This window comes from Colius striatus, chromosome 2 (assembly GCF_028858725.1).
Source record: "Colius striatus isolate bColStr4 chromosome 2, bColStr4.1.hap1, whole genome shotgun sequence".
In the NCBI taxonomy this organism is placed as follows: Eukaryota; Metazoa; Chordata; class Aves; order Coliiformes; family Coliidae; genus Colius; species Colius striatus.
The window spans coordinates 102202486-102217091 of NC_084760.1; the positions used below are offsets into that span (position 1 = coordinate 102202486).

Consider the following 14606-nt stretch of genomic DNA (forward strand, 5'->3'; position numbering starts at 1 on the left):
ACACAATCCTCTTCAGAAACAAAAGCAGAAAACCACAGAGTTCTAACCACTTTTATATCACAAATCTCCAAATATGGGAAAAAAAACTTCACTATTTCTTGCAGATCATGGATTTCCTTAGGACTTATTTTTATGAAATAAACAATTCCTTTGAATTCAATAGTGCTCTCATATAAAGATGTATTTATTCTGTTGCTATTAATATTTCTATTGCATTATCATCTCTTTTGCCTATTTGGCCCGGTGAAAAAAAAACGATTAGACTAATATTGCTCAATAAAATATATTCTCAAATCCTTTGTATAAACAGAAAAAAATTATACTCAAAGTGAAGTCCATAGAGGTCGTATAAATAACTGTAGAATCTGTCGCTAGCATTGTAATCAAGTCTCCTTCCATGTTTTTACTTGTCAGTGAGCAACGCACCATCAGTTTTAACTGAGGGAATCTGAAAAAATGCTTACCTTTAGCTGTTGTAGAGCTTTGGCGATGACTGGTTGGCTGGATGTCTGTTCCTGCTGCAGAGACACGAGCCCTTCGATAGACTGCTGAAAAGCTTTTCTCTGACTCACAAGGTGGGCAGACTGAATGACTACAAGGAGGAGGTTATCAACCTAGGGATACAAGATACCAGTAGCTCTTATAAAATCCTCTCTATAAAAACATGTCCCATATCAGTGCATTCCAACTTGTCCATTTTTTAAAAATTTCTAAAATATAGAAGACCTCTTGTCACTACTCAGGAAAATCTTTAATTCACACAGAAAAGCTTGATGCTGGCAACTGAACTTGATAAACTCTCGTCTTATGAGCAGAGCTCTATTAGGGAAAATGCCACAGCGAGTTTTCAAGGTGAAGATACTCCTATTGACTTCTGGAAAGGTTTGATAAATACCGTATTCAAATCTTCAGAACAGTTACAGGCAGAAAGGCAAGATCTAAACAAAATAATTGTATTTTGTCAAAGCAGATGGAGGTAATAACCATCACATAAATAAGCAGGTTTTATTCAAGTAATGTAATATACACTTCAGGAAAAAACCTACTACTGAACAGGAAAAGCCATACATTTACCACACAGAATTTACTCAAATTTTGAAAATTATTAAAATGTAAGCACACGTGTTGGAAATCAGAGCTCTGATATTGCAGAAGGCTATAAAAGTACAGAGCTACAGATGGTGTTGCCTTTGCTGCAGCACTGAGTCACTAAGCTCTGTTGATTTCAAACTACAGATGATTGATTCACTTGCAACAAGTTACTCACAAAATAAGACCGACTTCATCCCAATTTTCAATACTTATCCCCAAAGAATATTTTTCATGCTTGAAATTCTCCAAGTGTTGATGGGATTCTTCTGAGTATATTTTAAATAAAACCTTACATTTTCTGTAGTCTGCAATCAAAACATGTTTTCGAAAAAGCATAGGGCACAATCTTTCTGAAGGACTGTTTACTTCCTAATCTTTCAAGACTTATTTTGAATTAATAGACAGTGTTACACATATACACACAAATATACAGTGTTAATACACACATCAGACAGAATACAATTTGCACATCAAATTCCAGCTGTTGCTGTTTTCATTTTCTGAAAGAAATGCTAACTTTGACAGAAGTTCAATGAAATTCTAAGCACTTAGTCAAAGGCTATTTTTTTATTGGTCAGTCTGGACAACATGCTTGTACAATAAAAACAGAAGTATGTACAGGAGTGGTTTTTATTTTTTTAATTGCCTGTAATTGCTAGAGCCCTCTGAATGCTAGCTGTCAGCCACAGCAACGTGGAAAGTCACTGTTTGTGGACAGTATAGCCCATTTATGGTAGGGATCCAAGGAACTGTATGACATACCAAAAGGAAAATTCACTTAGCTTAACATAAAGATATGAGAAGAGGCGGGGTGGGGGGGCTGCAGCTGACTCAGCTGCTGCAGCATAGCTGAACTGCTGGCAGGGAACCCCTGTTGGCTTGGGATGAAGGAAAGAATGACTTAAAAGATTTCTTCCTATGGAACTGTTGAACATCAAGTAGCTTCCACAGAAATTTAACTTTAAATGTCACAACTCATCCATCCAGGATCATAAGTAACTGGTGTCGGGCCTCAGTGTGTGGAAAACACAACCATCACAGAATCACAGAATCTTAAGGGTTGGAAGGGACCTCGAATGAACATCTAGTCCAAACCCATCACACCTGAAGACTGGTGACTTCTTAATACAATGTACAGTTCTCAAGTCTTATCCATACTTCTGATATCGAACACTCAGCTAGATATTGAAACTCACTCTTTATAATAAAGTCCAATCCTGAAAAAATGAACATTGTGGAGATTAATACAACTACGAATCAATCCTATCCTTGAATTTTAACTTTTTACTACCTATATAGGGACACATGCCTCGTTTCAATTACTGTGGTTAATCTGAAAGGATAATCATTCATGTAAGTGTGAAGATCCCATTAAGAGGGGAAAAATACCAACCCAACCTACCTGCATAGTGCGCAGTGTGTCAACAGTTTCTACTTGTGGCACTACTTTGACTGGCTGACCCTCCCATGCACTCCAGCTGTCATCTGACTCATGGTCTTTATCACTGTGTTTGGTCATTAGTAAATAGGCCTCATATGCAACCTCATCTGAATCCTTGGAGCAATCCTTTCCAGCAGCTGCATTGAGGAGCTGCAAAATCACAGATTTTTCTCCTGCAATACAATTTGGTATAAATACTTGTAAAGTCTCGAGTCCAGGGATTTGCACCTGGAGAAAAAGGAAAAATACACTGAATGAGTGAACCTCATCATCACCTATGAGACAAAAAATAGATTCATGCCATCTCATTTATGCAACAGGGAGAGTTTCCATCTTCAACAACTGTATAAGATACATACTAAAACAATACATTCAGCCATTTTTTACTAAAAGTCTAAACAAATAAGTAATTATGCCTTGAAATCTGCTAGATCACCACCAGTAACATCTTTCCTTGCACTTTCAATTGACCTCCTAGATATTTCTCTAAAGGAATCTCATTACAAAAAGAGTCTGATTTCACATATATACACTACATATGTGTCTATATGCACATGTAAAATGTATATACATGTATTTTTAAAAGTAAATTAGCACTGATTTAACACTTGTGAATCAAACACTTTTAAAGCTAGAATATTCAAAGAAGAACAATTCCTTCAGAATTTATAGGAATCCACGTAAGAGGATGCAACGAGAATCCACATAAGAGTAAGCAAAAATATAGCTAAAAAAGCATCAGCTACTCTTTTACTACTCAGGAAAGAGAGATCATTAAAGTCCAGTAAGAGTGGTCCCTTTTAATCAAATACTACTTATACTACTTAAAATCTACTTCCACATTGTCTCTGTCACATTGTTAACAATACTTTAACCAAGTCAGGCAACAGAACCAGACTGTAAAAACAGTAAAATAGTTGATAACTGTGATTTGACATGACTGACTTACACAGAAGTTTAACTCTCTCATCTCAAATTTTGCTGTCAAGCTAAAAGAAAACATTGGACGTAACATTTTATGGAGCCATGTTTCATAATTAAATCCACCATCATCTATAGGTCAATGTAAAACTAGATGGTTTTGTTACTGAAAGCTAAAATAGCTTCCCAAAACTAATGAGCATCTATCTGATTGAAAAGGCTGTTAATTTGAACTCCCTACATGACATTAGGGGGTCAATATATGATATGTTAATCACCAAAAATCCGTGTCATTTTGAGTAGTGAAAGAAATAAGCAGAGGTGATACAGAAAGACAGAGAGATTATCTGGATCTCAGGATTTATGTAGATTATTACACCCATGTGCTTATGTTGTTTTTTCAAACTTGAGATTCATTTTTTTTCCTCAAAACATGTGCATAAGAACAATGACATGAACTAAAACATCTAATAAATTAAATATTGTGTCTCAAAGCATCCAAGAGCAGATACTTGGGAAAAAAATCAATATCACATCGTTACTACTCTCAAGGATGCCTGCTAGAGCAGATCTCCACTATAATTATGTGTGCTTTTATAAAAGTACACAAAACACAGGTCCACAGTCTGAGATGACCTACTTAAACATGTCCACTTAATGATATATCTGTTTAGCTCAAACTTTAATGCATTTATTTTCCATAACGCTCCCTATTAAGTGTTATTACTCCTCTCTCAAAAATGAGTACTATTGAAGTACTATTGAAGCAAAAAGGTTTTTCTTCAGTTACAAAGAGAATCTTTGGGAAGACAGGGAATTAGACACTGATTTCAGAAAACATAGGCTAGGCTTCTCACTCACATAAACATAGGCACAGAAAATACTTTGCCACAATCCCATATTAAACCCATGACTTTTTAAATGTTGAGATACAGAGGCCACATAAAAAAATTGAAAGTATGCCAACAAGTATCCTTTGATCTTTTGCTTAGCATCCCCACTACCTCTAAACTTAATTTACCTTCACATACTCTTTTGTTTTCAGAGCATTCAGAAGGTCTCGCACAGGGGCCGACAATGCAAATTCTGCAGCTATTTCAAGGTCCTACGTGTAATGACAAAACAAAAGAATACACTTTAAGACTAAATTTCTCCAAAGCATATAATGAAGGTGAGACTGTATTGTTAACTTACCTTCCTCAGCATTTTAGCAAAGCCAAGAGCTTTGGAGGCCCTTTCTCTAGCTTCATGAAACAGTTCTTTGAGTGCCCGGCTGGTTTCTATAACTGACCTCCTGAAACATTGGTAAGAAAGAAGTAATCTTAATAAATCATATGACATTTATATAGCAATCAGAAAATAAGATTTACAGATATGTCCATGGAAAGAACATAGAGAACATTTACAAGAAGCGGACTTAAATTAATTGAACTTGTATAGGGAAATTTTTTGTAAGAATGCAAGAACCAAATTCAAAGAACATTATATAAACAATCTCTCATATCCTGATCTAAAAAGAAGGTTTACTAGGCTTCAAATGAATGATGGTTCATTACTACTGCATACAGAAATATCAGCATCGAAGTCTATGGAGCCTTGCATTTACCAAGTTTGCATTCCAAGAAATAAAATGCAGTATGTACCTGTCAGGGGTATAGAAATATGCGTATGTTTGTTATTATTAAGCCAAGGGGCTTAATACCTGATTTCATCTGATGCAGTACTGTCATCGGCACTGGCCCAAAATTCATCACAACTGTCTTGAAGTCCAGAATCTAAAAATATTCCTGTGGATTTCAGCAGCATTCCTGCAATATCACTGTAGCAACAGAAATGGTGGAACTTCAGAGTCTTATTCAGGTAGCACAGTACCTTAAACTTCTTCCTAGTCTGTCCAACACAAGAGAGCCATGTTGTCAAGCCCGCCTGCAGAAACAGGCAGGATCTTGGGCGCCTTAACTTACTCTATATGCACCGCAGTAGTAGGAATATTGACTTTCCACAGAAGCTGCCATTCCTCTTATGGCTATAGTAAGAGCAATCTACACTTACTGCATCCTGTAATAACCCATACAAAGACTATCAGTTTCTTACTGAGGCCTCAAGAAGTCCAACCTGGGAACCCTGAACAAGCGCTGACTTGAGTACCTATCTGATACAAATCAACACTGTAAGCAGAGAAATTCAATGAAACATACCAGAACAGTTTTCCAGCTTGAGCTTCACCTCCCCTTATATAAGGAGTTATTTCTTTGGTGAAATTCCATTCTTCCTCCAACAGATTTTTTAAACTATGAGATGCTTGAGGTAACTGCTGTAGCATTTGGATCCAGCTTCGCATATAATCAAAGTAAACCTGCACATGGAAAGAGATAATTTGCAGAGAAATTGTTACACGACATGTAACTCTGGACTAAAACTTCTCAAATCAACAATCTCAGTATTATAACAATTTGAGGAAAATATTTTGACAATTTTTTTTTTCTGTGACTGTAAATAAGCTACATTTTTTCACACAAAAAGTGCCATTTAAGGCTTGGGAAGTCAAAAGTGCTACTGAAATATTAAATACATCTCCACAATACTTTTATGAAAATACTGGTGGTATCATCCATCGCCTTGCTTGCTGTGCTGCTGTTCACCACTGTATCACTGAATACTTAGAGTGACTAGAGCTTTTAAAGCTGAACTACTGAAAAACAGTCTCTAAATCTTTTGTTAAATGGATTACTCCAAAAGGTTTTGTCTGAATATATACATCTGGATATGCACAAGTGCAGTGAACAGACTTGTCAGATTCTACTCACCTTTATTATTATTGTTTTAAACCAACATAAAAATCAAAGTAAGTACAGTTCTTCAAAAATCTGCCCTTCAGGATTACAGTGAATGCAAAACAATTACCTGCAATTTGCTTTAATTCAATAATCCTTAACATCAAGCAATGGCCACTTCCTATTGGTTTCAAGTATTTTTGGACCACACAGTAACAATGTCAAGATCATAGAATCATCACAGAATGGTTTGGGTTGGAAGGAACCTTAAAGATTACCTTCGTTCCAATCCCCCTGCCATGGGCAGCGACACCTTCCACTAGGTCAAATTGCTCAAAGCCCCAGGCAGTCTGGCCCTGAACACTTCCAGGGACAGGGCATCCACAGCCTCTCTGGGCAAATTGTTCCAGTGTCTCACCACCTTCACAGTAAAGAACACCTTCAGTTTGGAGCCATTTCCCCTTGTCCTGTCACTACAAGCCCTTGTAAAAAGTTCCTTTCCAGCTTTCTCGTAGTGACTTTAGGCACTGGAAGACTGCTGTAAGGTCTCCCTGGAGCCTTCTCTTCTCCAGGCTGAATAACCCCAATAACTCAGCCTGTCCAATTATCTTTGCGGCCCTCCCCTCTGATCCATTCAAGCAGGTCCATTTCCTTCTTATGTTGGGGCCCCAAGGTTGAAAACAAAAGACTCAAGGTTGGTCTCATGAGAGCAGAGAATTGGAAAATCATAAAACTTTAACTTAGGTTAACTTAAGTTAGGTAGGTACTTTCATTCTCAGCCTAATTCCCCTTCCAGTACTATTCTTAGCTACCCTGCCTGCCTATATAAGGAGTCCACAGGAAAACACAAATAATTACTCCCCACCTTTCATTAATCCTGTGTTAACTGTCTGATTTTGTACTTACCCCTTATCTCTCTTTTCAGTACAGGTAATCTCTTCAGCTGTCTTTGCCCACCTCTCCTAACCTCCTAACAGTCTTGACTATTCATCTAGTCTTTCTCCCCTGCAACTACGAATAGGCAGAAACTGCGATTCTTTAAAGTCTGATATATTTATCCTTATTTACCCAGTCTTGTTACCATCCTTTTCATGACTTATAAAAAGCAAAATCCTTTCACAATTAAAACAGCTGCTAAGGTTCAAGTTCTTGCCACAAAGCACGAAAAACATTACAGCTATCTAACAGAACAGGTAAGGAATTTCAAAATGGACAAGATAAACCATTTTCCGTTCATCTAGTCAGGTCATGTCTGCTAGAAGTTTCTAGAAATTTCAGATTGAGGTGAAGGCAGGCATAAAGCATAGGAAACTTTAGGCAAAACTGCATTTTTTTCACCACTGTAGGCAATGAAAAGCATATAACAGGAAAATCCACGTGTACTCAACAATAGATGGTACTACCAGCTCTGCTGACAAAACACCAGTGATGCAGTATTGAGGTGTATTTCGGGCTTTCTTTATCCCCAGAATAGTAAGGACTAAGCTCAAAGAACTCACGAGGGAATAAAAATCAGTCACATCCTAGAGAACAGTAATTTAAACTCAGTTTACTAAAGAATATTTAGCATCTTTCAGAGGCCAAGTGTTTGTCTTGAAAATACTACTTTACATTTAACTTACTGCAATAATGAATACACATTAAAATTAAGGTACCATTAATGGATAGATGCAATATCAAGATATTAAGACACGATGGTAGTCAAATAACTATTTTTTTAATTCAATACTAAAAGGTTATTAGAAGTTTAATTTAAATACAGGGAAATCAAAGTTCTATACATGAAACATTTTATTGGAGATACAGGCAATTTCCAAGTACATTGTACCAAAATTCAGTAAACAAAAACCAGTTTCCCCAAAATCACTGCTAAAATGGCAATGGCTACTGTGCTATCTTTACAAATCCATTAAAGTCAGAAAATTAAAGTACTACAAAAAGAAATTAGCAAGATCTATAGCTAACATGGACAATAGAGACCTATTAGCAGTGTTCAGATTAATACATTTACTCCAAATATTTTCTCCTTTTGAAGCTTACCATTAACATTTTATGCAGGTCCTCTTCAAAAGAGTCAATGTTGCAATCAATCTTTTGTAAGTCATCTAACACCTCCCGTAACATAAACTGGTAATATTGCTTCATTAACAGGCCGCCCTTCAGAACCTCTTTACACTCTCTCACTAGCTGCAAAAGAAAAACCCCAAGTCTGCCATCAGTCAAGATGTTACTCTTAAAAATTCTCCCTGGGAAGTGAAAGCTTAATTTGTCAGTTCAGTTAGTCCAAATACGTTAGTTTACCACTACAGAATTTCTACAGGTTTTAGAAATTAATACTGTCATTTTACACATTTGCAGTAAAGATGCAAACAGTTTTCCTCAATTACTAATCTGCCATCATGCTGTTTGCCACATAATTCTAAATGGAGATAAAGGGAGATGTTTCAGACTTCATTCCCTGCACAGGTCTACAGCAAGCAACTTACTGGGCAGTTAAAAAGTTTAGAAGTGGGCAAGAAGGCTCACAGCCATGGAATCGCCATAGAAGTGTTCACTTTTAGCCAAACAGTTGTCATCCCTCCCTAAAAGGGTACAGCTTTTATCTATTTGAAGAAATGTGCACAACACACAGACATAGGAGTACACAAAGAGCAAGAACAGACAAATCTATGCAAACAACTGCCTTTCTTTCAAAAGTCTATGCAGTGCTAAGTCTGTATTTTTCTGAAATTAGTACCAGTCTCCTGGTCTGACAACCCCGGACCTTTTCTGAGCAACAACTTCCTTAAACCAAGAGTGTGAGAGGAAGAGAGCCATTCACTTTGGAGGGTTGGGGTAATGGAACAGTTGGTTGGTTAATCTGCTTTTTAAAATCTGTTGTAATGGCTACCCTGGCAAAATAAGTTATCCATGTAGTGCATTTAATGTATGAGAAATTACAAGGGTACGAACACAAAAAGCATCCAGTAACGTTTTTAGTATGACAAGAGTCTTTGGAATCTTTCACAGTCCAGAATATGTTACATTGTGCTCTCCCCACGTGCAGGGGAAAGAAGTGTAGTATTATCAATTCTGTAGTTTAAAATATAGCAAATTAGGTAAAACAGGGAAAAGAAAAATTGAAGGTGGAAATCCAGTGATTACACATTTACGTTCCTAACGTGTTACATTTTTAAATGCAATGTGCTTTCTTCACTCTCCCATCAGTCACATCCAGTGCACCTACTGGTGTTTTTTGCCCATGAATTCACAAAGAAAAACATAAATTGTTTGAAGAATTTAAAATTGGCATCTAAGTACCTATTATTCAGAGAAATGGATGGGACTTGGCAATGTCACTTATCCATAAAACTTCACTATATAGCATAGCATTACCTTCCACATATAAGCAAAATTCACTTCTAAAATTTGTAAAGAATAACACTTGTCCATTTCAAAATAAAACACGCTCAAAACTTCATTTAAAATAGAAATTTTTGTTCTTTAAATTATACTGCTATACAGCGACGTGTGGTGCTACTGAATAACAATTTAGGATTTAGAAAAAAAAACTGTAATGCTAAGAGGCAACTTTTGGAACTGAAACTCATAAGGCAATAGGCAAACAAAAAATATGGTTTATAAGCATGTTAAAGAATGGGCAGCTTAAAATAGAAATATATAAGAAACCAGTAGTAGTGGTAATAACTTGCTTATTGTTCAGGGAGTTTGTACAAGAAATTATTCTCTGAAAGTAGGCAGAGCACGCCACATAGCCTTCAGGGTACTGTAGCTTAGCACAAGAAAGTTTTCTGGGGTTTTGTTGGTTTGTTTTTTGTGCACATCCCCACACACACCATACTTATTTGACCTATAAAATAACAACCTGTCATCAAACATGGATTTTTTTCTATTCCAATAATTTCCATCACATTTACTCTAAGTAACCTATACCTGATACACAAAACCTGATTAAGCAGAACACAGTAACTAGTCAGTACACTGAGGCCCTACAAGAAACAAGGTAGGTTTGAGTTTTCACAGAATGATAGCGGTTGGAAGGGACCTCTAGAGATCATCTAGTCCAACACCCCTGCTAAAGCAAGTCTACATAGATCAGGTCGCACAGAAATGTGTTCAGGAGGGTTCTGAAAATCTCTAGAGAAGGAGTCTCCACATTCTTCCTGGGCAGTCTGCTCCAGTACTCTGCCATCTTTTCACTTTTCAATCAGGTCAGACTACCTTAGAATTAATGCATGTCATATGACAACATGACAATAACAGACCATAAGCAATCTGTAGAAAATGTCGATGACTGACATAAGGACCATTGACAAAAGATTCTAGGAGGTACCACACGCTGTTAAGATCATCTCTAAAGAGTGCTGATCATCAGATACTGTTTTCCCTATCCAAACAAGCACCCTTTAGCCAGCTTCTTTATTAATAATTAAAACACATGTTCAAATATCACTTGGTTAAAACAGGTATGTGGGTAACAGAATTGGTTATTAAGAAATTAGCACCTGCATCAACATATAATACACTATTGTGCTTGTAGTTATACACTTACACAGGTGTTGATGAAGAAAAAATTACTTATTTTTAAATTGCATTTCTCTATTACAGTATCCCATAATCTTACAGCAGTATGAAACTAATTTCCCCACTAAACTAATTTTTGTAAGAAGGAAGCTTTTGTGAAATGACAGCATGTTCTAGTACTTTTTTGAAGATACAAACTGGTACAAAAGACCCAGAAAGATGTGACAGTTATTTTGCAGATCATGGTCTTTTCAGATAATCCTCACAGGTTACAATAGATTGAACTACCTAACAAAAATAACCCATGTGCACGTGCGCATACACCTCCCTCCACTTCTCAGCACAAATGCAGAACTTGAGGTCATCTTGAACTGCTCAGGAACTACACTGCCAGCATATAATGTCAAATTGCCATTAAAAGAGAACAGCTCTCTCTGGTTACACAGCATCATCAGGATTACAAAAGCTATTACTGAAAGTAACAACTCAAAAGGGTAAACTAATAGAAAAGACTGGAGATGCAGCACAGTGTAGGAAGTATATAGCCTGTGCTGGTTTTCTTTTTATGTGTATACTTTTTCTTGCAAAACAGATACATTTTTAAAAGTAGAACTGACTTGCCAGTAATAAAAAAAATCTAATTTCACTTGGAAATGCTGAGTATCGGGACTAGTATGCCTGATGCATTCTAATAATACGGCACCAAAAAGCAGGAGGCAATTAAAGGTCTCAGTGCCTCAAATGACACTAAGTCAATCACTATACATACCAAACTATGTTGTGCTACGTACATATGAATAATTCAACCTAGAGAAAAGAATAATCAAGGGGAATCTAATCACAGTTTTCCAGTGCCTAGGAAGCAGTTAAAGAAAATGGTGGCACTCCTTTCACAAGGAATGCAACCTAACAAGAGGCAACAGGCACAAGTTGCTTCAGGGAAATTCTGCCTGGATACAAGAGAAAAATGCTTTGCTGGGAGAAAAATCAACCCAGTGGAACAGACTGACTGGAGAAGCAGTGGAATCATTCTCTCACTGAAAGTATTCATGACCTGGCCTAACAAGCCCTTGGATAACCTAATATAGGGCCCAGTTTCTACAAGAGAAGGTTGGACCAGAGTATCTCCCACCCAAAATTCTCCACAATTCTGTAATCTGTGAATTTGCAGAAGAAAACAGACCCCTAAATTCTGTTTTGAGTCTGTACCCAAAATTTTGAGTTATGATTCTTCAGGAAACAAACAGATCTACTTGTCAAAGACATATCCTGCACAGCAACTTAGCTTGTTCAGAAATACTGCATGCACTTGCTCAGTTGAATTCATTTTTTCAATGTGATTAGCAAGACACTATGTATGAATAATTTGTCTGTAACAAACACACTCTTTTCCAGGAAGAAAGTGTCATTTTTACTTAAAAGTCCACAAAGAGAATACAAAATGTAAAGGCAAAAAAAATAGCCCTCATCTCCACGAAAAAAAAGGATATATTGTGCTTTACAATACAGTATGCTATATAATATTTTAGTGTAACTAAGACTCTCAAGATTCAAATTGTAGGTACTATGCTTTTGGATGTAAAAGCATGTAAAAATCTTAAAATAATAAGGAAATAAAAAGGGGGTTGGGGAAGGGAAAGAGGACCAGAATTTATTTTGGACTATAAAGTAATATAGAAACTGATTTTGGAGCAGGAGGTAATTGGCATGTGAAATTATACTGGAGGAGGAGTTTATTTGTCTACTCTTAAAGATCATCTAATAAAACCTTAATCTGGTTATGTTTGCCAGGGAGCGGAGACACAATTTCAGACAATTTTACTGTACTTGGCCTAAACTTTGAAGAATGGCATTGATCTAAACAGCCTTCACTGTGTCAGGTAGCGACCAGAAAAGAAATCCTCATAAAACAGTCTCAACCAGTGACAGGACTGACTTGGGTTGGTGCCCACAAGTATTTATATAAAAAACAATATGTTGGGAAATAAGGGGTTTTTTTTTAATTTTTGTTTTAATTCTTAATAAACTTCCACTATGCAGCCACCACATGTTGGCAAAGATCTTCCATTTGAAAAGGACAAAAGATTAAATCAAAGTAAAATTAAATGTACAGATTCTTGAAACTGGTTGCGCTACCTAACAAATCCAAATAGAGGAAGATGTGCTAGACAAGGTTATATAGCTTACAATGTAAATTGCACAAATACCGGGTGTTTTTGCTTTATGTTAATTCTATAATCACCAGTTATTATATAAATATGCATTTTAATTCCTTAAACTAATTTTTATATGAACAAATCTTACAATAACAAAAAGACAAAGTAATTTCAAATAGGAAATATATATGAAAAACCAAGGAGTTGAAGCAAACCTGTTTAATACTCAAAAGTGATGGTTCCCCAGCAGGTCTTTGTTCCAACCTTAGCTTGAGACACTCATGAATAACATTAAGCAGGACACGGCACAGGACCAAGAATGCAGGTTCGAAAGATGGTAAATCCATCGATTTCAGCTCTTCCCATGATACAGTGCTGCATTTTTGCTCACAACAAGGTGGGGAACTTAATAACGGCACATAATCTGAACACAACATGGGATCTGGAAATTCTGAAAACTGTAACAAGAAATAGGTATCATGAAAAGGATTCTTATATTCCTATAATTCTTTAGGATATAGCATTTGTTTAAAGCAGCATGCACAAAAGTCTATTTTTAAAAGGTAAGAGTTTATTAACTGGCAAAATCAAGACACAGAAGTTTCCAATTTTTTATTTTTACTTCTTTTTTTAAAGCTAGCTTTTAACCAGGCCGAGGAAAACAATTATGGATCCTTGGGAGTGAACAAAACAGTCTCTTAATTCATGTTCCTGTTTTAAAATTATTAAAGTAAGCATAAAAACTGGAGACCACCTCACTACACAGAGAGAAACTGGTGTTTGAGATTATTATGAACATAGAAGTTAAGTCTTACATTATATATATTCAGGTTATTATAAGAAAAAACACTTGAGAATTTCAATATATATTTTAAAAAAATAGAACAATCAGAAGGTTTTACACTAATGGCTGTATTTAGAGAAACAAGTTAGTACTTATCTATGTCAGGTGAAAAACCTCATTTCTTTTCAAATATATAGTGCATATATTATAACTTCACATTTTAAAGTAACGTGTCACTAGCTACATTGAATAAAACAATTATAAAATAGATTATAGACTATTAGGAAGATGATAAGAAGTTGAAACTGAAATTTTAAAAGATAAAAGAGATAAAGCTGTTTATTATCCAATTAATAAAGTTATTTTTCATTTAAATGAAAATTATATTTAAATCAAATGTCAATTCCAATTGGAGAAAAATTACAGAATCATAAGGGTTGGATAATTGAAAGTATCTGAAATAGACAACTTAAACATCCAAACTATACAACTTGTGATAATATTCTAAGCAAAGCTGAACACAGAAGCAGTCTGGGGTTTAATTTCAGAAGAAAATTTTGACTGTAATATATGTGCAGCTCTTAAAGACAATAGCACACTTTACATTACCTAAGGGTAAGATTTGCATCCGATTGAGTTTGTTTTATTCTAATTCTCATTTCACAGTTGGTTAACTATGGCATTTCAATATCCTTTATTCATATATTAGACATAACTAGCATTTTTCTGTTTTTTCCTCAATGCCAAATTTACGGACATTACTTCAAAGTAGCAGAAAATACTATAACTTGGTATAATTTTTAGTAAAGTGCTTAGGATTATTTACAAAAAATTAAGACATTTTTATGTTTGTTATCTATCAGAAAATTTTTAAAAATCAATTGTTCATTCCTTTTCACCTACATTTTTATACT

At 35.7% G+C, this 14606-nt stretch overlaps 1 protein-coding gene across 7 annotated transcripts in view; it reads right to left on the reverse strand.

Moving 5' to 3' along the window:
* MAP3K4 (mitogen-activated protein kinase kinase kinase 4) overlaps positions 1-14606 on the reverse strand; it is a 74674-nt gene that overhangs the window by 33285 nt on the left and 26783 nt on the right. For all 7 annotated transcript variants that reach the window (XM_061991624.1, XM_061991622.1, XM_061991620.1 and 4 more), the window contains exons 4-11: positions 13124-13366; positions 8269-8415; positions 5653-5810; positions 5157-5273; positions 4649-4748; positions 4476-4559; positions 2495-2761; positions 465-614 (exon numbers count right to left, since the gene is read on the reverse strand). In XM_061991624.1, the coding sequence (XP_061847608.1) occupies positions 465-614; positions 2495-2761; positions 4476-4559; positions 4649-4748; positions 5157-5273; positions 5653-5810; positions 8269-8415; positions 13124-13366 (1266 nt within the window). The remainder of the gene's footprint in view (positions 1-464; positions 615-2494; positions 2762-4475; positions 4560-4648; positions 4749-5156; positions 5274-5652; positions 5811-8268; positions 8416-13123; positions 13367-14606) is intronic.